Source organism: Barbus barbus (assembly GCF_936440315.1).
Source record: "Barbus barbus genome assembly, chromosome: 38".
NCBI lineage: Eukaryota > Metazoa > Chordata > Actinopteri > Cypriniformes > Cyprinidae > Barbus > Barbus barbus.
Window position 1 is genome coordinate 8,835,564 of NC_136716.1, and position 21,087 is coordinate 8,856,650.

Genomic DNA, 21,087 nt, shown 5'->3' on the forward strand with positions numbered 1-21,087 from the left:
TCCATCATTTTATTTTATAAAATATACATCAAATCAAAGCTGACTTGACATTGCCCTATAACAGCTACTTCAACATTATAGACATTCACATCAAAATAAAAGACCCTTGGGAAAGAAAGAAAGCAAGCTGAAAACAGACTAGCAAATGTTAGGGGATAGCTTAAAGTTAATTTGTCAAACCATTTGTCTTAGCTGATTTTAATGAGCATGCACACAACTCAACGGTGCTAAATTAGCATCTAGCATCCAAAACAATAGTTCATGATACAGTAAAATAATAAAAATTTAATACATTTTTATTATTAATAAAAAAAAAAACGCTTTCACGATTTTGTCTTAAAATGTTTAACTGGCCTAAGGCCTGCATAAAGATAATTTCCAGTGTTTATGGAAAATCTTTTAAGCGCAAGATACTAATCATGCCACATGGACATCAGTGGTACAAGCTTTGTATACTCCTTTCAAGAACTTCTATAATAGGATTGCACAAAGTACGGTCACTAAAAGATGCCTTAAAACATTAGCGGACATCAAATAATTAAAACACTGCCCACTGTACCAGTCATGCCGCCACATCCACTGATGCACATTTACAGGAAATCAGAAAAGTATTTTAAAAATGACCTTAAAGTACCACAAAGACCTTCATAGGCCATTTTTGCCTTCAGTGTATCCTATCCTGCATGTTCTCCAAAACCCCCATGGCATTGTTCTACCATCAACACTGCCTCTAAACTGGAGAGAGGCCAGACACAGCACTTAAACTAATTGGATAATGCCCCTCCAGCAAAGCCTCATTAAATTCTCAATACCAGCACATGTTCCCGGATATTTCTGCTGAAAAGTCATGGTCAACACTCAGGGCAAGAGAGAGCCATAAGAGAATCACAGAGGTCACTCGAAGAGAAAAAAGAACACAAAACAAAAAAAAAAAACTATTTGCCACCTTGTAATTAAAACTAACAGTTTTCTTGGTTTTGGTGAGATATTGCACACTAAGAGAAAAACACTGTGGAAAGGAGAGTTAAATATTCTTAACAAAAATGTGTAAATCAATATTGATGTAAGACAAGATGGTTTCATTATCCAGAAAAAAAACAAAAAACAGTTTGGGCAGTCTTCATCGAACAAAACGTGTGGAAAAAAGTGGAAATTATTTATACATTAACTGCAGAGTTAGGCACACACCTATAATAAAATCTTCTTCATGAAAATCATACAATTCATTCATTAAGTCTCATTTCACACCTATTGGTGGTAGACATCTTAATCTAATTGTAGAAGTGAAAAATGATGACTATTGAGAATTAACTGCTTTAGGATTGAATTCATCAACAGTCGCAGTTGTCAGATTGATGCAACTTCAATCCCAATGATGTGAATCAAGAGGGTTGCAGTATGGAGCACAACCGTGATGTATAGCTCCCATCCTGAATGCCATTATGTGGCTTTTGTAATAACAGACCCAGGTCATCATGTCCCCCTTTTGCCTGAAGAGGAACTCCAGCCGCAAACCATGACAAGAGGCCAGAATCCCAATCCGACTCAGAGGAGGCTGTGGACCATGTGAGGTTAGGGAGAAGAGCAGATTCAATGCAAATAGAGGCTCCGGAGTGTGACAGAAATGAGCTGTTTGTGGCTTTACAGACTGATGTATGGGAAGTATCTTCAGGTGTCTGGAAAAAAAAGGGTAGCAGTTCTGGAGGATCATGAAACTGATGGCACTTGAGTTGATGGTCTTCATGGAAAAATGGAACCAACTGAGGAGGGTCCAAATCAGATGAGTAAGTGGTTATTTGGGATTCTACTGGATCTTTGATTGGAGACAATTCCTGTGACTGCTTAACACAGGGTTGCTTTGCAGCATTGTCCTGTTGGTCAACTTGATGAGGAAAACAGTGGGCACTGGGAGTAAAGTATTTTAGGGGAGGCCGCATTGGGATCTGATTCACAAGAGATGATTCATTCAGTGATGACTCATGGGTTGCTAGTATGCTACCCCCAGTTTGATTATTCATCTCTGTTGTAAAACCCACCTTGGAGACTGGTAAACATGACATGGTGGAAAGTACAGATGAGTACGGTCTTATCCAGTTAGCAATGCAAACCCCCTGAATTGGGTTTGGCTTTTCACTTTTTTGACTAATCTTTCTTCTCTTGGCAAGTTTTGGACTTGGAGTGAAAGACCTGCAGCGCTTTTTTAAGTTAACTATAGAAAATGGGAATGACAAGTGTGGAAATGGTAAAAAACGTGGTAATGGAAAGTAGGAGATGCCAAATTCTGGAGTCCCAACCATATCTTGGGCTGATTTCAGTGACTGTTTTGTTGAAGGCAGCCTTCTATGGTCCAACACATACTGGCCACAACTTTCAGAATTACCATCTTCACCTTGCTGGAGTAGCATCTTCGGTCTATTTGAGCACATTTTTAAACCTTGATCCCAATCACATTTTTGATTTTGAGAGTTGACCGTATTAGGAATACCACCTATAAGACCACTTTGCATATGCAATACATGTAGATCATGACCACCTTCACATTGTTCTTGAGTTTCAGGAACATTTTTACCAGCAGTGATGGTGCATGGGATTTTGTTGTCTCCAGAAGAGCTTAGAGTGAGCATTTTAGATGGAGCTTCTGAGGTTGTGACAGAAGATAGGCTCTTGGGTTTCTTCTCTTTTGATTGGGATTTTGGAGGAACGTGTTGTGGGACTATATCCATGCAGAGAACACCAGATTGAAAGTCTTGAACCTTTGCGGTGCATCTGATGTAAAGGCCTAATTTGACATTGTCAAGAAGATCAGGTGAGTTGTTTTGCATTGTATGATGCGAGGTTGCATTTTGTTGGCCAGGCGTACTCTGGATAGGTTTAAGAAAGGGGTGTCCTCTGTTGTCAGCATTTGCCGGTAGACGATCACATTCTTGAACAAGTGATTTCTGAATAGATTTTTCATTCTCGCTGACAGAATTCTGCACCATTGCAGTCAAATTACTCAATTGCAATTGAGAGAAGCCTGTTGATGACCTGAGGGGAATGAATAAACAGAGTGAAAACAGAGGAAAAAGTCTAACATTCAATGTTGTACTGGCAACAAGACAACAGTGAAAATCAAAAATATCAGTGAATTGCTTCAAAGCAAATCATTTGTATAGTTGCTCCTTACTTGATCAGCGTTGGATCCACTTCTAGATTTGGATTACAAACAAAGCTAGCAACCATGGCAGCCGTTAGTTGGTCCACTACAGCATAGTTACTGTCTTTTTGAATGAAAGAACGATGCATTTCAGACTGCAAGTGCTAAAAATCAAAAAGATAATTTTTATGTCAAGTTATATAAGGCATTCAGTCTGCATATTACATGGATAGTTCACCCAAAAATGAAAATTCTGTCTTTAAATTACTCACCCTCATGTTGTTCCAAACTCGTAAGACCTTTGTTCATCTTCGGAACACAAATTAAGATATTTTTGATGGAATCCGAGAGCTCTCTGACTCTCCATAGACAGCAAGGGTACTACCACGATCACGGGATAGAAGCGTAATAAGGACATTGTTAAAATGGTCCATGGGGACCCCTAAAAATATATTTAAAAACCACGCTGTGTATTGTAAATATTGTTTTATTCTTTAAAATGTAAGTAACGCTAACAGGGCAAAAAAGTCAGATAGTTAATAGTTGTGGAACTCGGCTGTCAAGGCTATTTTATTCACTTAAACATCGGATGAAGCTATTAAATTCTCTTTAACACAGATGATGCCGATGTATTTTTTGTCAATTTTAAATGTTTATTGTCTCCCCCTACTGTTAAGGGCTTTTCACACTAAAAGCGAAATTTCGGAGCAATGACATCTTTGAATCTAAACAATAGATCCCTATGGGGCTATTCACACCCAGCGCGATCAAAAAAAAATTTTTTTTTTTTCGTCCTGCGTGTTGATTTTTTTTTCCCGTCGCTTCGCGATGAAACGGCCAGTCCAATCAGATTTGAGTTTAGATCACGTGCGTGGAGCAGTTGCTGTAGCACAAAAGGGTGAGAGTGGTGGTGCTGTTTCGAAAACCAGTGTAAACAAACACAGAAGAAGAGTATTCCGAGCGATTCCGAGAGAGTTTTTCCACAAAAAGTATTCTCGTAGCTTCGTACAATTACAGTTGAACCACTGATGTCACATGGACCATTTTAACGATGTTCTTACTACTTTCTGTGCCTTGACTGTAGTAGTAACCTTGCTGTCAATGGAGGGTCAGAGAGCTCTCGGATTTTTATAAAAAATATCTTAATTTGTGCTCCGAAGATGAACGAAGGTTTTACGGGTTTGGAACAACATGAGGGTGAGCAATTAATGACATAATTTTCATTTTTGGGTGAACTATCCCTTTAATCAGTACTATCCCTTTTATCAGTAAAACTGATATTAAAAAGAACTTACAAAATCTTTTTTGCGGTCACACAATTTTTGCAAACAAAATAACTCACCTCATACTGGTCTTTGTAAATGATGTGGCAGCACTCACAATAGCCTGAACTTTTCTTAGTTGGGCCTCTGTGTGTGGCACTTGCAGTAACTGGTGCTTGCAACTTATGGCAGCTGCTAGTGGTTTCTTCCTTCTTTCTGATTAAAACAAAAAAAAACAGACTTAAGTGATAATGTAGATTTGATTACCAATTTCTCAAAACGCAAAGAATATACCTGAAATTGTCCTTTCTGGAATCTACATCCTTGCTTCTAGCAGACTGCTGAGGAATTAGGGGCTCAAAAGGGCTAAATTTTCCAGAGAAACTCATCACTGGGAAACTCAGAGTCTGTGCATAGTATGGTCTGAATTTCCTGTTTAAAAACAAAACCATAAGGATTAACAAAATAACACGCTTCTGTGAAAAAACATTTAAATTGGGAAGTATTTATATAATTGGAAAACGGATACCAACATTTCTTCTTAAAATCAAGATTTCATATTAAAATGTCTAAATTTGTATAACGGAAAACGTGTTATCTGCTATAACTAGAGAAAACTTGTTAAATCAATGGTTATCTTAGCCATTTTTTTTTTTTTTAAATCCTGCAGTGTAAAAAAATAATTGTTTTTATTAAATAATTTTTAGATGAGAGGCCAGTTTCATAACACATTCACTATTTTAATAAGCTAGTCTGACCAATTAGTCAAGGGGTAATCAGTCATACTTTTTTTTAATCAGATTATGAGACCAATCTATGCTTTTATGTAACTGACAAAGTTAGCTTCTAAGAATAATCAAATTCTGAATGGAGATTTAACATGACACAGAACATTTAAAGCTACAACACAAATTCATACCCAAGTTTTTAAAATTTGAATAAAATGAAAACAAAGACTTTCAAATCACATGAGCTAATATTTTATTCACAATAGAACAGAGAACATAAACGTTTAAATGGAGAAATTTTACACATCCACTAAATGAGCTCATTTCAAATTTGATGCCTGCTACAGGTCTCAAAGTTGGCACTGGGAAGAAAGGGCTGAAAAAGCAAGACATTTTGAAAAGATTCAGCTGGGAGAGCATCTAGCAACTAATTAAGTTAATTGACATCAGGTCTGTAACATGATTAGCTATAAAAGGGATGTCTTAGAGAGGCAGAATCTCTTAAAAGTAAAAATGGGCAGAGGCTCTTCAATCTGTGAAAGAGTGAGTCAAAAGATTGTGGAATACTTTAAAAATAACATTCCTCAATGTCAAATTGCAAAGGCTTTGCAAATCTCATCATCTACACTACATAACATCAAAAGATTCAGAGAAACTGGAGAAATCTCTGTGCGTAAGGGACAAGGCCGAACACCTTTGTTGGATGCCTGTGGTCTTCGGCCCTCAGTGCATCACTCATCGGCATGATTCTGTCATTGGCATGGATAATTGGGCCCAGGAATACTTCCAGAAACCACTGTCAGTAAACAATCCACCATCCCATCTGTAGATGCCAACTAAAGCTCTATCATGCAAAAAGGAAGCCAGGCGCTGTCGTGTCCTGTGGGCCAAGGCTCATTTAAAATGGACTGTTTCAAAGTGGAAACGTGTTCTATGGTCTGACGAGTCCAAATTTGACATTCTTGTTGGAAATCACGGACGCCGTGTCCTCCAGGCTAAAGAGGAGGCAGACCTTCCAGCGTTCAGTTCAAAAGCCAGCACTATGAATTCCTTCCAACGGTATAAAAGGTTTTAAAGCAACATATGCTCCCCTCCAGACGACATCTATATCAGGGAAGGCCTTGTGTATTTCAGCAGGACAATGCAAAACCACATACTGCAGCTATTACAATAGCATGGCTTCGTAGAAGAAGAGTCTGAATTGGCCTGCGTGCAGTCAAGATCTTTCACCTATAGAGAACATTTGGCGCATCATTAAATGAAAAATACGTGAAAGACGACCACGAACACTTCAGCAGCTGGAAACTTATATCAGGCAAGAATGGGACTAAATTCCAACACCAAAACACCAGAAACTCATAACCTTGATGCCCAGACGTCTTCAAACTGTTTTGAAAAGAAGAGGAGATGCTACACCATGGTAAACATGCCCCCGTCCCAACTATTTTGAGACCTGTAGCAGGCCACTTTATTAGGTACATCTGTTTAATTGCTTGGTAACACAAATTGCTAATCAGCCAATCACATGGCAGCAACTCAATGCATTTAGGCATCTAGATGTGGTGAAGATGACTTGAAGTTCAAACCGAGCATCAGAATGGGGAAGAAAGGGGATTTAAGTGACTTTGAACGTGGAATGGTTGTTGGTGCCAGACGGGCTGGTCTGAGCATTTCAAAAACTGCTGATCTACTGGGATTTTCACGCACAACCATCTCTAGGGTTTACAGAGAATGATCCGAAAAAGAGAAAATATCCAGTGTGTGGCAGTTGTGTGGAAGAAAATGCCTTGTTGTTGTCAGAGGTCAGAGGAGAATGGGCAGACTGGTTAGAGATGATAGAAAGGCAACAGTAACTCAAATAACCACTCGTTACAACCAAGGTATGCAGAATACCATCTCTGAACACACAACACGTCGAACCCTGAAGCAGATGGGCTACAGTAGCAGAAGACCACCACACCGGGTGCCGCTCCTGTCAGCTAAGAACAGGAAGGGGTGAAGTGAATGTCCAGCGCTCTCTCCACCCTCAATACCACGACTGCTCCCCGGGCGCCGCAGCATAAATGGCTGCCCACTGCTCCGGGTGTGTGTTCATGGTGTGTGTGTGCACGTTGGATGGGTTAAATGCAGAGCACGAATTCCGAGTATGGGTCACAATACTTGACCGTATGTCACTTCACACTAATATATATACATATACACACCCACCCACACCTTGCTATGTGCACTGCCTTAAACTAAACGAGACTTGTCATAGCACTTGCATATTATTGCTCTTTTGTTGGTTTTGATTTTTTTTTGTCCCCATTTGTAAGTCACTTTGGATAAAAGCCTCTGCTAAATTACTAAATGTAATGTAATGTAATAAGATGTGCAGACTAACTAGTAAAGCCATCATTGCATCAAGAACTACTAATGAATGCTTTTGTAAGATTAAAGGAAAGATGCTCAGAGAAATACAGTGACTGTAATATTGAAGATACTGAATTCAACAGTAATGATCTGTTGCATTCTTCGCAATCTCTGTAAATCCTTGAGGAATACAAAAATGAATGCATTTTGTGTGCACATGTAAACCAGCTCGAAGCATCAGTGTTGCTGTCATGATCAAACTTAAGCCTCTAATAAACATAATGCCACTTGAAACTATTGTGATTAAGTTTAAGAACATGACAAGGATCAGGCTCTAAACAGTTTGGTATCGTGGAGATGAATGATAATTCCAAACTGGAAAGAACAGATGTGTCTGGTGCTGTTGATACAGTTAATAAGTAGTATATGTCACACAGTACAAAAGTTTAGAGTCATTCTTTAGTTGCATCATCCTCTAGCATTAGAAATGGATGAAATTTGTCATGTCACCTCCTGAATGTATATATGGGTCAAAAATATATGGGCCCACACCTGCTAAATTATTAAATGAATCTTCAGATAACTTTCTGTAAGGAGTAAAATCAATACCATCATAGTAATATCAAGTAAATATATTACTGTATGTAAAAGTATTATAATATCATCATGTTAATTATTGGTTTTAAGTAATGCAAACATACAGAACCTTATTGTAAATGGTTACCTAAATGTGTGTAACAAAATCTGGTGTGCAACCAAATTAAAATGACTTTAAAAAAAAAAAATGTCATTAGAAAAATAATCACCTTAAATCGCCAGGATCTAGTATTTGTAGGATCAATTTCTGACAGCAGTGACAAACAGACTCAAAACACAATAGTTCTTTTCATTAGCCAAGAGCTGCCCAGTGCTCACAGAGCCTCAGCAGGGGAGGGAAATGATACTTTTTCGATCAGCTTCAGGGTGGCCCCCTAGGGCATGCTGCATGCATTTTGATAATGAACTTATCTAAAACATCTACAGTGACCTTAGCTGAATCATTCGCCTTGTTAATGGGGATTGGGACAAAACAGTTTTACAACAGAAACAGTTAAGTATAGCTAACTGTATTTATTAAATATAGAGAGTTACCGCAGACAACCCACTCATTTTATTAAAGATACACTGGCTATGAATGGAACAGCATAACACTACTCATACTATTTCTGCAGTAATCAAATACACTATTACTACAACTATATCTACATTTAAATAAAATATTCAGCACACAACCAAATATAAAAATATTATAAAAACAATGCTATATAAAAGATGTGACTTCTTATTTTTACGGTCATGAATGAATCAGAAGTTATATCAGCTTCAACTGACAACTTCTTAACTCTTTATTTGATCACAGTACCAGAGGCCGGCAACCTATTGTTCCACTTACCATTAAAAAAAGTGGGTAAAACACAGTATAAAGTACCTAAACTACCATCTAAACAGAAAGCAGAGTTAAGAGAATGAGACGGAGGTCTAAAACTCACCGACTGGAGTCCTCCACTTTCAGATAAGGACCTCTCAAGACTCCAGCTATGTGAAGACACAGGTGTATTAACACTCCAGATCATACGCCACCTCTACACTCAGGTTTCTCAGGTATAGAGGTGTAAAAAGTTTTTAAAAAATTAAAGCTAGACTTACATTTACTATAAAACAACCACAACAAGAAGTAGTACGTTTATGTAGTTTACAAACCTTTCACATGAGGAGCTGTTAGTTTGCTGCTTTTTTTCTGTTTTAAAAAAGGGTGTGAAATTGGGGTGAATAAGAAACTCATTTTTGACAAGAAACTCATATTAACAGTATTAATTCACAATTAATTGAATTACCTTAGCTGTCCTCATTTTCTGATTTAGATGACTGATTAACTTTAGAAATTCTGAAATTAACGTTAAGAAAAAAACAAGCTAATTAATTTACAGTCGTAAACAGTGTTGGGGAAAGTTACTTTTAAAAGTAACGCATTGTTACATTATGTACATTATTACATATGGTGCTCTCTAGTGTTGACTTCTTGTAAGTCAGTAGAAGACTGTACATGAGCACTAAGAGGAACTAGTATGCTGCAGTGCAGGGCTCAAAAGTAGTATTACAATACTGAAAAAATTTAAATGCTTTATAAAAGGTGTTAACTATGGCCACATCTTATTCTGATCCAAGAATTTCCCTCAGTGAATGCAAAGCCGAATTGCAAATGTGATCCTTAACATAATGCTTGTGTAACCAAGTGTTTTTCTGAGCTTCACATTAAATGACAAAAAAAAAAAAAAAATAGCAAGAGAGATATCCTTTAGGCAACAATTCATATAAAAAAACTAAACTTAATTAGCAGCAACTAGCACCACAGATTACAAACATGGAACACAGATACATGGAATAGGTCATATAAAAACTGAAATTGACTTTACTTTGTGACCATGTCATTCCCAACCCCACTGTGACTTTTCAGAATCGACACAAATGGTCAAATTCTTTTGAAAAAATCCTTACATTTAAGTATGATTAATGTGAAAGAGGAATGGGGCTGTCAAACTTCAAAATGCCACTCCAAAATCAGCCCACATGACTTGCATATATGATATTGTTAAATGCCCCCTAAAGCAGGTAAATAAAAGGATACCATCAACACTGTAGACCTTGACTCCCCATGAACGCGCATTAGCCAGCACACTGCTCTGATACTTCTCCTGCAAACAACAAAAATCACTTAATGTTTAATAAGTAAAAATGCTAAATTAAAAACTGAGAGGTCCTAACATAATAGCAGTAGCATTATGACTGAGCAAAAACAATATTTTATCATCTTAAAGTGTCAGATTGGATTTTAATCCAATTAAGTTTGCATGTTCCATTTAACAACATGAATTGTTAGGTAAAAAAAAAAAAAAAAAAGGCAGCAAGAAAGGATTTTTTGATATACTATCCTTTATTGTCATGTTTGGAACATCAAAGTAACTTATTGGCTACCAGACATTTGGAACAATATACAGTTGGGTTGAAAGGGTAGAGAGCACTAGTGAAAATTCTTTGATTTGCTTTTTTTTACTAACTTGACAATTATTTTCGTTAGAAATAATACATTGTTATTATGATCATTACAAACAGAGTACTGAAAAGTTGATCTGAATTTGAGAATTTGAGCCAGTTTCAGTTTTTACCCAGGTAAGTTCATGTTTAGTTTGAGCAAACTGTCTTAATCTTCAGCAGATAACGTTTATATCGAGCTTTGTGAGCCTGCTGAACCTGATCTAAACCAGGTTGTATTTGTTTGGTTTTGTCAACTCAACTAAACCTACTCTGAAACTCTGAGTTTGTTCAGCTAGCTTCATGCAACAGGCCACTGATGATCATGTTCTCCAGCATGACCGAACGGAAGCAAGAAAATCTGACACAAATTTACTTATTTTTCAATATAAGTGCAGTTCTTTGTTTAACATTTGTCAAATCATAAAACTTTCACAAATTCTCAATGTAAATGAAGATTATGAAGGATTCATTTTGAGACTGCAAGTAGGGGCACATGCACAGACATTCAGCATTGAAGTAAAATAAATAAGGAGGAGAATTTTCTCAAATATTTAGATTTGGACTTACATTGCTGTGGATTGCTCTTTCCAGTAATGCTTTTCCACGACTGCCACAAATCTTGAGGACAAAAAGACATTTAAAAAACATTATTAGCTACCAAACATCCCTGGTGGAACCCTTCAGAAATATTTAAATTCACCTCTATAGCATTTTTCTTAGTATAGAAAATAAGAGCCTTCATACCCTCTGTGAATAAGACAAAGATGACTGTGGCAAGAAAAAAAAAAACTGTCTGAAATGTTTAGGTCTAAAGAAGTGACCTTGGAAGGAACCAGAAATCTGCATGAAAGGCTCCTCAAAAAAAATCTACTGACAGTACATCGTACATTATAAACTAGACAAGAACTAAATTTAAAAATTGGGTACATACCAGAGGTTTGGGGGTTCCACTTTGTTTTCCCCCTGCAGTACATGAACCATCCACCTGCAAATCACTATGAGGTTCTTTAATGCCCGTCACAACCACATTCACATCCTTGGTGAGAAAACTGTCCACTTTCTATAGGAAACATTGAACAGACAGGATGAGATGTACCATTTAATATCACTTTGCACAGAGGGCAACAATTACTATGATTTCTGTTTCGTCTCTAATTTTCAAATGAATGACAAAATGATATCTCTCACCCCTCCCAGACGGCTGATGATGTCAGTGAGTGTAACGGACTGATGTCTCTTCACGTCATGCAGGTAGAAGGATTGGCCCCTCAAAACACCCAAATGTTCTCCAGCCATTATTTGAACTGAAACAGGTTTAGGAATGTTTATATGCATGTCAATTCATCTATGGGGTTTTCAAAGATAACTGTATAGCTTTATTAATTACTATTAAATATTATTGTTATTATGGGCTCAAGTGCAAAGTGCTGCAATCCCTATTGGTTTGTACCCCAAAATTTGTACCCTTGCAGCTAAAAAGACCTAGAGATTTGAAACTTGGCAGGATGGTTGTTTGGTCCTGAACGGACAATTGGGGAGCTACAATGAAGCTAAATGCATTTGGAGCAATAACTCCTGAACCGTATATATATGAAAATGTGTCTTATATCAACTGAATTCTTGGCCCCCAAGCAAAAGAAAAGTTACCTATTACATTTCATCAATCCATCATGATGAACTATAAATACTGCGGCATCACATTTTGCATGCATATTATAAATTGTTGTACACTCCGCAGTCTTTTGTGTCGGCATTCACACTGTCAGCCATTTATATATTTTTTTCCCACTGAAATCAGGTACAGATGGGATCTCCTTGCATGTAAACAGCAAAAACACCTATGAGATTGGATTTTTTGCCATTTGATTGGATCCACTTTCAACTGCAGTTCTAAATCTGATGCTTACCTGATGCCTAGTCATTTGACTACATCTACACAGTTTTATCCCATTCAATGGAGCTCTAATAAAGTCACATTTAATCAGTCTGTGGCACAAAATTAGAGGGTAGCTACAGAATTTGTGCCATTTAAGGCTGCATAAGTTGCAGAGGTAAATATTTTCTTCTCCTCCTTTGCTGGTTTGTTGACCAATAAAGACATATTTTAAATGCATAGACATGCAATAAAACATCATACTTGTTCAACACTGGTGAGAACTAGTATTGCTGCTCTCTTTTGCCATAGTATTATGAAGAGTTGGTTGGGTCTTAAATTAAGTTACGGACTACATTAATAATAAAAAAAATAACAGGCATGGCCTAGATGACAAAAAGTCTATAACTCCTCCTAGACTAAATGTCAGATTTTCATAAAATTAACAAAGTATATGAACATCTGATTCTGAGAAGAATACAGTTTCAGGGGATTCAATATTCAGGGGCAACACAAAAAAAAATCTACTGCATTTGTTCAGATTTTCCCTTGACTAATGGCAAGTAGAATGCATACCATGTTTTTAATTTCCACCCAACAAAATCTTGCACCTTTTTGAATTTTCCTTGAGCATTTACTGCAGCTGGGTATGGATTTCATATTTCATGATTTAATAATTAAATGATTGTTTTTTTTAAATACAACTGTGTGCCATTAGTTTAGTCAGAGTGTTTGTCTTTAATTGTGACTTAAAAATCAGACCACATTATGCCTGAGAATGCAGAAATCCAGATTCAAAGGGTTTGAAATAATAAATACCCTGATAATAAATTTTACTAAATTGACAAAATGAACAATTTAATAAACAATTACATGATAATATATTTTTTTTTACAATTAATATAGATTATAAATAACAATGTATGGTTGCTCTCTTGAGATACAAACACACAGGTTGCTGTTAAGATTTCGAAGATCCTTCAGTTTCACAGTTTCATGTCACTGCCTTTCCCAAGTCCTTTCCTGTATCATTAGGGATAGTAAAGTGTTTATTGGATGCACACTTCAGAATTTCGCTGGAAGTAGTAGGCTATCTGGTTATTTTTTTGCATGTTTTATAAATACAAATTCGGTTATGCTATTCATTTCATGTACTACGGTATTTTTCACCAACTATATAGTAGAGAAGACGGTATAGTTGGATCCAACCAAGCTCTTGATTCAATTTGATTGCTTTGTTGCTTTTTGATATACCTAACTGTTTTCTATCTAATGCACCAATGAATGTGATAGCAAAATGGCTGTTTATTATCAACACTTTGGTGTATTGATATGAAACTTCATCTCCTTGTACTTGCTCTTTTTTAGGTCAATAATTATCAAACACATGCTAAAATTCCTTACATTTTATAATACACTACAGCACAATAAACTTGATAATTGTATAATAAGAATCTGTTAATTAATTGTAAACATCCTATTTACTAAAACTATTGATTTCTCACATTTTTATGCGTTGACACAGTTGGACCCTAATTTCTCAATGTATTATTAACACTGTTAAACATGTTTAAATCAATGAAAAAGTTGTTAAATAAGAACTAAATGCCATGGTATTACAGTATGCTTTCTGATATTTATCATAGTAGTACCTGTTTTATTAGACATATAACGTGTTTAGGGGGGCATGTAAATACCATGGTAAACAAAAGCTGGTGTGTGTGTGTGTGTGTGTGTGTGTGTGTGTGTGTGTGTGTGTGTGTAAACTTAGTATCGACTGATCACATCAACAGAAGCTACAACAACCTGTATCATCAGAGTAACGTTATTTCTGAAAATGTTTATCTTACCTTGAGGTTCTTTGCGCAAAAATGTTAAAAATGTCGCGCTTCCTGATATATTAAAACATCCTCAATTGTATAGTTTTCAAGCGATATAAATGTTACGCGCAGTCTCTTTCTGTGAACCTTTTCAAATGACCCTCCTGAATTTCTTCTTCTCTTGTATATTGTCTGCTGTAGCACACATTGTTACACATTACCGCCACCTACTGCCGTTTAGTGTACTTGCTATAAATGGTCTGTTGCCAGTCAGTTATGTTGTTCATTGTAAAATCTTAATGCATCGTGTTTCCTTCAGGAGCATCAGTGAATGTTTGAACCTTTTTTAATTGTTGTGTTTGAGTCCCTCAATCATCCTCAGCGTGAAAAGGTGGATCTCAAAATCATACAGTTACTGCTGGAAAGGGTTCAAATATGCAAAAGATGCTGGAAAACTGAAGATTCTGCAGGACCTGGAGGATTTTGAACAGTGCTCAGTTGAACTGTTTAGAACAAACAAGGGACTCATGAACAACCATCACAAAACAAAAAATCGTAGATCATCCAGGTAACCACACACAGTATTAAGAACCAAGGGTTCCCAAACTTTTGAATGTGGTTATTTTAATAATTTCAGCTATTTTTTTGTCTTTTGGACTATATGTAAACATCTTTAATGGAAAATGTTTCAGCATGGTAGGGGTTTGCATGGGGTTTCAGAGGGGGCGGGGTGGTTTGAGTTCAGGGCTCTCACAGCCTGGGGGAAAAAGCTGTTGAGCAGTCTGGCGGAGCAGGCTCTGATGCTCCGGTATCGTCTTCCTGATGGTAGGAGCTGGAAGAGACTGTGGGAGAGATGGGTGGAGTCCTTCACGATGCTGTTGGTTTTGCTGGAGTATCGTGTAAGGAAAATGTCCAGGATGGAGGGGAGAGGGGCACCGATGATCTTTGCAGCTGTGTTCACTGTCCGCTGGAGGGTCTTGCGGTCAGCAGCACTGCAGTTCCCGTACCAGACAGTGATGCAGCTGGTCAGCACACTCTCAATGGTGCCTCTGTAGAATGTGGTGAGGATGGGTGGAGGGAGACTTGCTCTTTTCAGCTGGCGGAGAAAGTGTATGCGCTGTTGTGCCTTTTTGGAGAGTGACATGGTGTTGGTGGTCCAGGTGAGATCCTCTGTGATGTGCACCCCCAGGAATTTAGTGCTGCTGACTCTTTCCACAGTCGAGCTGTCGATGGTCAGTGGGGGGGTGGTCAACGGAGTTTCTTCTGAAGTCCATCACAACCTCCTTTGTCTTCTCTACATTGAGGGACAGATTGTTAGTGCCACACCATTCAGCCAGCTGTGCCACTTCCTCTCTGTAGTGCGTTTCATCGTTGTTGCTGATGAGACCTAGCACTGTTGTGTCATCAGCAAACTTGATGATGTGGTTGGAGCTGAACTTGGCAGTGCAGTTGTGGGTCAGCATTGTGAAGAGCAGCGGGCTGAGCACACAGCCTTGTGGGGCCCCTGTGCTCAGTGTGGTAGTGCTCGAGGTGTTGTGGCCGACACGGACTGACTGAGGTCTTCCGGTTAGAAAGTCCAGGATCCAATTACACAGGGAATTGTTAAGGCCCAGCCGGTTTAGTTTATTTATGAGCTGTTGTGGGATTATTGTGTTGAATGCCGAGCTGAAGTCAATGAACAGCATTCTTACATAGGAGTCTTTATTTTCTAGGTGGGTAAGAGCCAGGTGGAGGAAATTGCATCGTCCGTAGAGCGGTTTGGACGGTATGCAAACTGGAGCGGGTCGAGTGTGTTGGGGAGGCTGGTTTTGATGTTGTGCATGACTAACCCCTCAAAGCACTTCATCATAATTCGAGTCAGTGCTATGGGACGGTAGTCATTTAGACAGGACACAGTTGATTTCTTTGGTACCGGTATGATTGTTGTGGATTTGAAACACGTGGGGACGACTGCCTGGCTCAGCGAGGTGTTGAAGATATCTGTTAGGACATCTGTCAGCTGTGCAGCACAGTCTCTCAGAACACGGCCAGGTATGTTGTCAGGTCCCGCAGCCTTGCGTGTGTTAATCCTAGATAGGGTCTTCCTTACGTCGGCTGGAGACAGACAGAGCGCCCGGTCGTTGGGAGGTGTGGGCAGTTTTTGTGCAGGTGTGTCATTCTGCATTTCAAACCGTGAATAAAAGTGGTTGAGTGCATCAGGGAGGGATGTGTCCTCATCACAGGCCTGTTGCGGGGGCTTGTAGTCAGTGATGGTCTGAATGGCTTGCCACAGGCTCCGTGTGTCTCTGCTGTCTGTGAAGTGATTGATGATTTTTTGAGCGTATGACCGTTTTGCATTTTTGATGCCACAGGACAGACTGGCTCTTGCTGTTTTGAGGGCTGCTTTATCTCCTGATCTGAATGCTTCATCTCTGGGCCCGTATCCCTAAAGAATTTTTGTGCAAAAAGTGGCTCCTAGCGGCCAAATTCTAAGAAAATTCTCAGAGTCATGACGTTTTCTTAGAATTTCCCCTAAAAGTGACACGAAAATCCCAGTTAATATAAAAGCTATTCCTCAAGATTCCTAGCGCTTAAAAGGGCTCCTAAGGCGAGATCTGCTAAGAGCAGGGAAGAGGACTTTTAGTGGCTTAGGAGTTCCCCTAAGCAGCTGCACAAAATGGCCAACAGAGGAGGCAGGAGAGATGTCCTGCAAACACTGGATGACAGGGAATTATTGAGACGCTACAGATTGGATCGTGCAGGAATCATGTTTGTGGTGGATCTCCTTAGAGATGCAATTACTACTTCATTAAGGACAGCCCCTTGAGATAGGCCATCTTGTTTTCAATGGGGTCCATATGGGAGTGAAAGTACAAAATATGCCAGCTAGGATATTAATATGAGCAAATAAGACACAAATCATTATTTGAACAGGGTGTAATGAGCTTAAGTTTTCACATATTTTAGATTCTAATGTTAGGCTATAACCCCTACAGCTTACTATTCATTTTCCAGATATTTTCTTGAATGTGAAATATTATTTACAATTACAGTCTGCATAAGATTAGAGTGTATAATTATGTTTATTGATTTGAGGGTACATCCTTTGCTCATTATCACCAAAAGTTCATTTTCATCAAACTTGTAGGATCAACCAATCACGGCTTTTGAAATGATGACTCATACCTAGCAACGGGGTCAACCACACCTCCTCACTAAGATCGGATTTTCCATCCATTCCTTGCTCAGAGTTCACTGAAAATGTTCTGGAATCACTTCTAAGCTAAAACTCCTGGCAAGGAATTTTTAGGTTAAGTTAGGAGCTCTCTGAGAGGATTCTCAGAATCTTTAGGGATACGGGCCCTGGTCTTTAGCAGCCCACGAACCTCTGCTGTCATCCATGGCTTCTGGTTTGCACGTGTGGTGATGGTCTTGGTGACTGTCACATCATCAGTGCACTTTTTGATGTAAGCAGTCACAGTTTCAGTGTACTCATGCAGGTCTGTGTGGTTGTTGTAGGTGGCTGCCTCTTTAAACATGTTCCAGTCTGTGTCCTGGAAGCAGTCCTGCAGTGCTGAGGTGGCATTGTCTGGCCATACAGTGATCTGCTTTTGAACTGGTTTGGCGAGTTTGAGAAGTGGTCTATATGCTGGGATTAGCATAACAGTGATGTGGTCTGAGTACCCGAGGTGGGGATGGGGTACAGACTTGTAAGAGTTCTTTACTGTTGTGTAAACAAAGTCCAGTGTGTTGTTTCCCCTTGTTGCAAAGTTCACATGTTGGTAGAACTTTGGCAAAACTGTCTTTAAGTTTGCGTGGTTGAAGTCACCGGCCATGATGAAAAAGCCATCAGGGTTATTTGTTTGTTGTTCGCTGATGGCGCTATTTACAAGGTCAAGATCCCAAACAAATTCTAATCTCTAACCACCATTATAGTGACTTTTACAATTACAGTAGTAAACAACTAAATTTCTCACAATGGCACATGCAGTTAAAGACAACTTTATAATGTGAATTCACAATAAAACAAGAGCAGTAAATTGCTGTGATGTTAGAATCATTCTGCTGTTCATTCACAGTAATTTGTAAGAAAATCACCCAGCATGCATTGATTTCACAGTAAATTTCTGACTTTAGTCATTTATTGTACAATAACTTTCTTTCATTTCATTTCATTGTTTATTTATAAAGCACATTTAAACACAACCCAAGGTTGACCAAAATGCTGTACAGATCAGTAAGCTCAAATAAAAAACAGGATCTATAACAATTTATAAAACAGCATACATGAAATTAGAGTAATACATTAAAATCCCACACTCAGAAGATGTGTTTTAAGTTTAGATTTGAAAGAGGAGAGTGATGACGCCATTCGGATTGATACCGGGAGACTATTCCAGAGTTTAGGGCCCGCTATCGCAAAAGCACAGTCTCCACGATGTTTTAACCTCGATCGACAAACAGAAAGCACTCCAAGGTTGCCGGATCTAAGTGCCCTGGACGGATTATGACAACGTAAGAGATCTGATAAATAAGTTGGAGCGAGGCCGTGTAATGCTTTAAAAACAAAAACTAAAATTTTAAATTCTATTCTCTGTTTGACTGGTAACCAGTGCAGAGATGTTAAAATGGGAGAAATTCGATCGAATTTGCGACTACCAGTCAGCAGCCTGGCTGCAGCATTTTGAACCATTTGAAGGCGTCCAATCGAAGATTGGTTAGCTCCATAATAGAGTGAATTGCAGTAGTCAAGACGTGACGTAATAAATGCATGGATAGCTATTTCAAAATTCTTTAGAGAAAGAAAATGTTTAACTTTTGTGAGACGTTGTAAATGATAAAAACATGACTTAACAACAGAATTAATCTGTTTATCGAACTTGAGACCAGAATCAAACAACACCCCTAGATTTTTCACACATGGGGAGACATAAGAACTTAAGTCGCCAAGGTCAAGGTCACCTAAATCATAGAAATCACTTGGACCAAACAGTACTATTTCGGTTTTATTCTCAATTAAGGCCAGAAAATTTTGTGTAAGCCATAATTTCACTTCCTGTAAACAGGCCAGCAGGACCTCTATAGAGCTTGAATCATTATGTTTAAAGGGCAGGTACAATTGGGTGTCATCAGCGTATAAGTGAAAAGATACACCATATTTTAAAAAGATGGAGCCCAATGGCAGCAGGTATAAAGAGAACAATGTTGGAGCAAGAATAGATCCCTGCGGAACACCACAGGAGAGATGTGCTGCTGAGGAAGTGTGTTTTCCAATGCATACAGAAAATTTCCTGTTATTTAAAAAGGACTGAAACCATTTTAAAACTGTGTCCTGCATGCCTACAAGATTTTCCAGTCAGGAAATAAGAATTGTATGATCACCCATATCGAAAGCTGATCTGAGATCTAAAAGGACCAGAGCAACAGCACTCCCATTATCTGTAGCCAGCATAATATCATTAGTAACTTTTAATAGAGCAGATTCAGTACTGTGAAGTTTTCTGAATCCTGACTGAAAAGTCTCATATAGTGAATTAGATTCCAGGAAATAATGTAGCTGAGTAAACACAACCTTTTCCAAAATTTTTGAAATGAAAGGGAGATTCGAAATTGGTCTGAAATTACCTAAATCAGACACATCCAGATTTGGTTTCTTCAAAAGGGGGTGACTGAAGCATGTTTTAGGCAGTCAGGGACCATACCCAAACACGTTAATAAAAAACAGGCCCTATGGTATCAATAATTTGCTTAAAAAAGTGTGATGGAATACTATCATAAGGACAAAAAGTTGGTTTCAGATGATCAATAATATCTTTGCAGGTCTGAAGGCTAATTAAATCAAACATGCTCCAAATAGAGGAGCACCTAATTGTTTCAGGAAGAGCATGAGAATTCACAAGTGATTGAGGTCTTAACCTTGTCGTCTTCTCAACAAAAAACGACAGAAAGTTTTCACATAGGAGATCAGACACATCAGGGAAAACAACAACAGCAGGATTTAAAACAGCGTCTATAGTTGAAAATAAAACTCTTGGTCTATGGTGATTTTTTGAGACAATTTCAGAAAGAAATTTAAATTTAGCAGACTTAACTGCTTTCTGGAAAACAGAGAGACTCCCTTTTAAAATGTCATAGGACACCTGCAACCTGTCCTTATGCCATTTGCGTTCTGTTTGTCTACAATTCTGTTGAAGTGAACGAAGAGAGTCATTAAACCAAGGAGCAGATTTTTTAGTAGAACGCTTCATCTTCAGGGGAGCAATGTTGTTAACGATGCTCAGGCAGGTGTTACTAAACAACTTACAATGTGCATCAGTGTCAGAGCTTTCTGAGAACCAGTTTATGATTGACAATTCATCAGTTGCCTTGTAGGCAGTAGCAAAGTCCTCGCAGGCTGTAGGAGAAAAGTAGCGAACCCAGCGGGCCTGAGCAGATGTAGTGACGTTACTTGATCGACGAGGAAAAGCAGTAGTAAAAGTCACAGAATTGTGATCAGAGAAACCAGTGTTTGCAATCTCCATGTCTATAATGGGAAAACCATGGGAATCCTGTAAATTCTTCCTTTAACCCTGTAAATTCCTTGCAATGTTTACAGTGTAGAGTTTTGCCCAAATAGCACAACTGCAAACATGATATTGATTTTTATACAACCGTCCAATAAACAAAAGGTTAATTTTGAGTGAGCTTTAACACAACTGGTCTGGTACTGTGAAATATTGTCTGTTTTTGTTCAATTTCATCAGTTTTATATAAAACAGATCTACCCTTACGAAAATTAACCATTGTTTTATTGTAATAAAAGTACAGTAGGACCATGGTTTTTTTATTTGTATAACCACAGTTTTATTACAAATACCATGGTTAA

General features: G+C 38.2%; 1 protein-coding gene across 1 annotated transcript; it reads right to left on the bottom strand.

The window, feature by feature from the left end:
- dbf4b (DBF4B-CDC7 kinase regulatory subunit) lies at nt 1-14,422 on the bottom strand. Its single transcript, XM_079397314.1, has 12 exons — nt 14,274-14,422; nt 11,739-11,854; nt 11,482-11,610; nt 11,118-11,168; nt 10,144-10,210; nt 9,353-9,402; nt 9,219-9,255; nt 9,008-9,053; nt 4,693-4,830; nt 4,479-4,614; nt 3,167-3,300; nt 1-3,027 (listed from the first exon to the last, which is right to left on the bottom strand). The coding sequence occupies exons 2-12, from the start codon at nt 11,844-11,846 to the stop codon at nt 1,383-1,385; spliced, it is 2,541 nt and encodes an 846-aa protein (XP_079253440.1). The 5' UTR covers nt 11,847-11,854; nt 14,274-14,422; the 3' UTR covers nt 1-1,382.
- Between the last annotated feature and the right edge of the window lie 6,665 nt (nt 14,423-21,087).

Excerpts from the sequence above, each read along its gene's own strand:
- dbf4b (XM_079397314.1), bottom strand. The coding sequence starts at position 11,846 with ATGGCTGGAGAACATTTGGGTGTTTTGAGGGGCCAATCCTTCTACCTG. Across the intron at positions 11,169-11,481 it reads GTGGAACCCCCAAACCTCTG|ATTTGTGGCAGTCGTGGAAA; the intron begins GTATGTACCCAA and ends TTTGTCCTCAAG. Across the intron at positions 4,831-9,007 it reads AAAGTGGAGGACTCCAGTCG|GAAATTCAGACCATACTATG; the intron begins GTGAGTTTTAGA and ends GTTTTTAAACAG.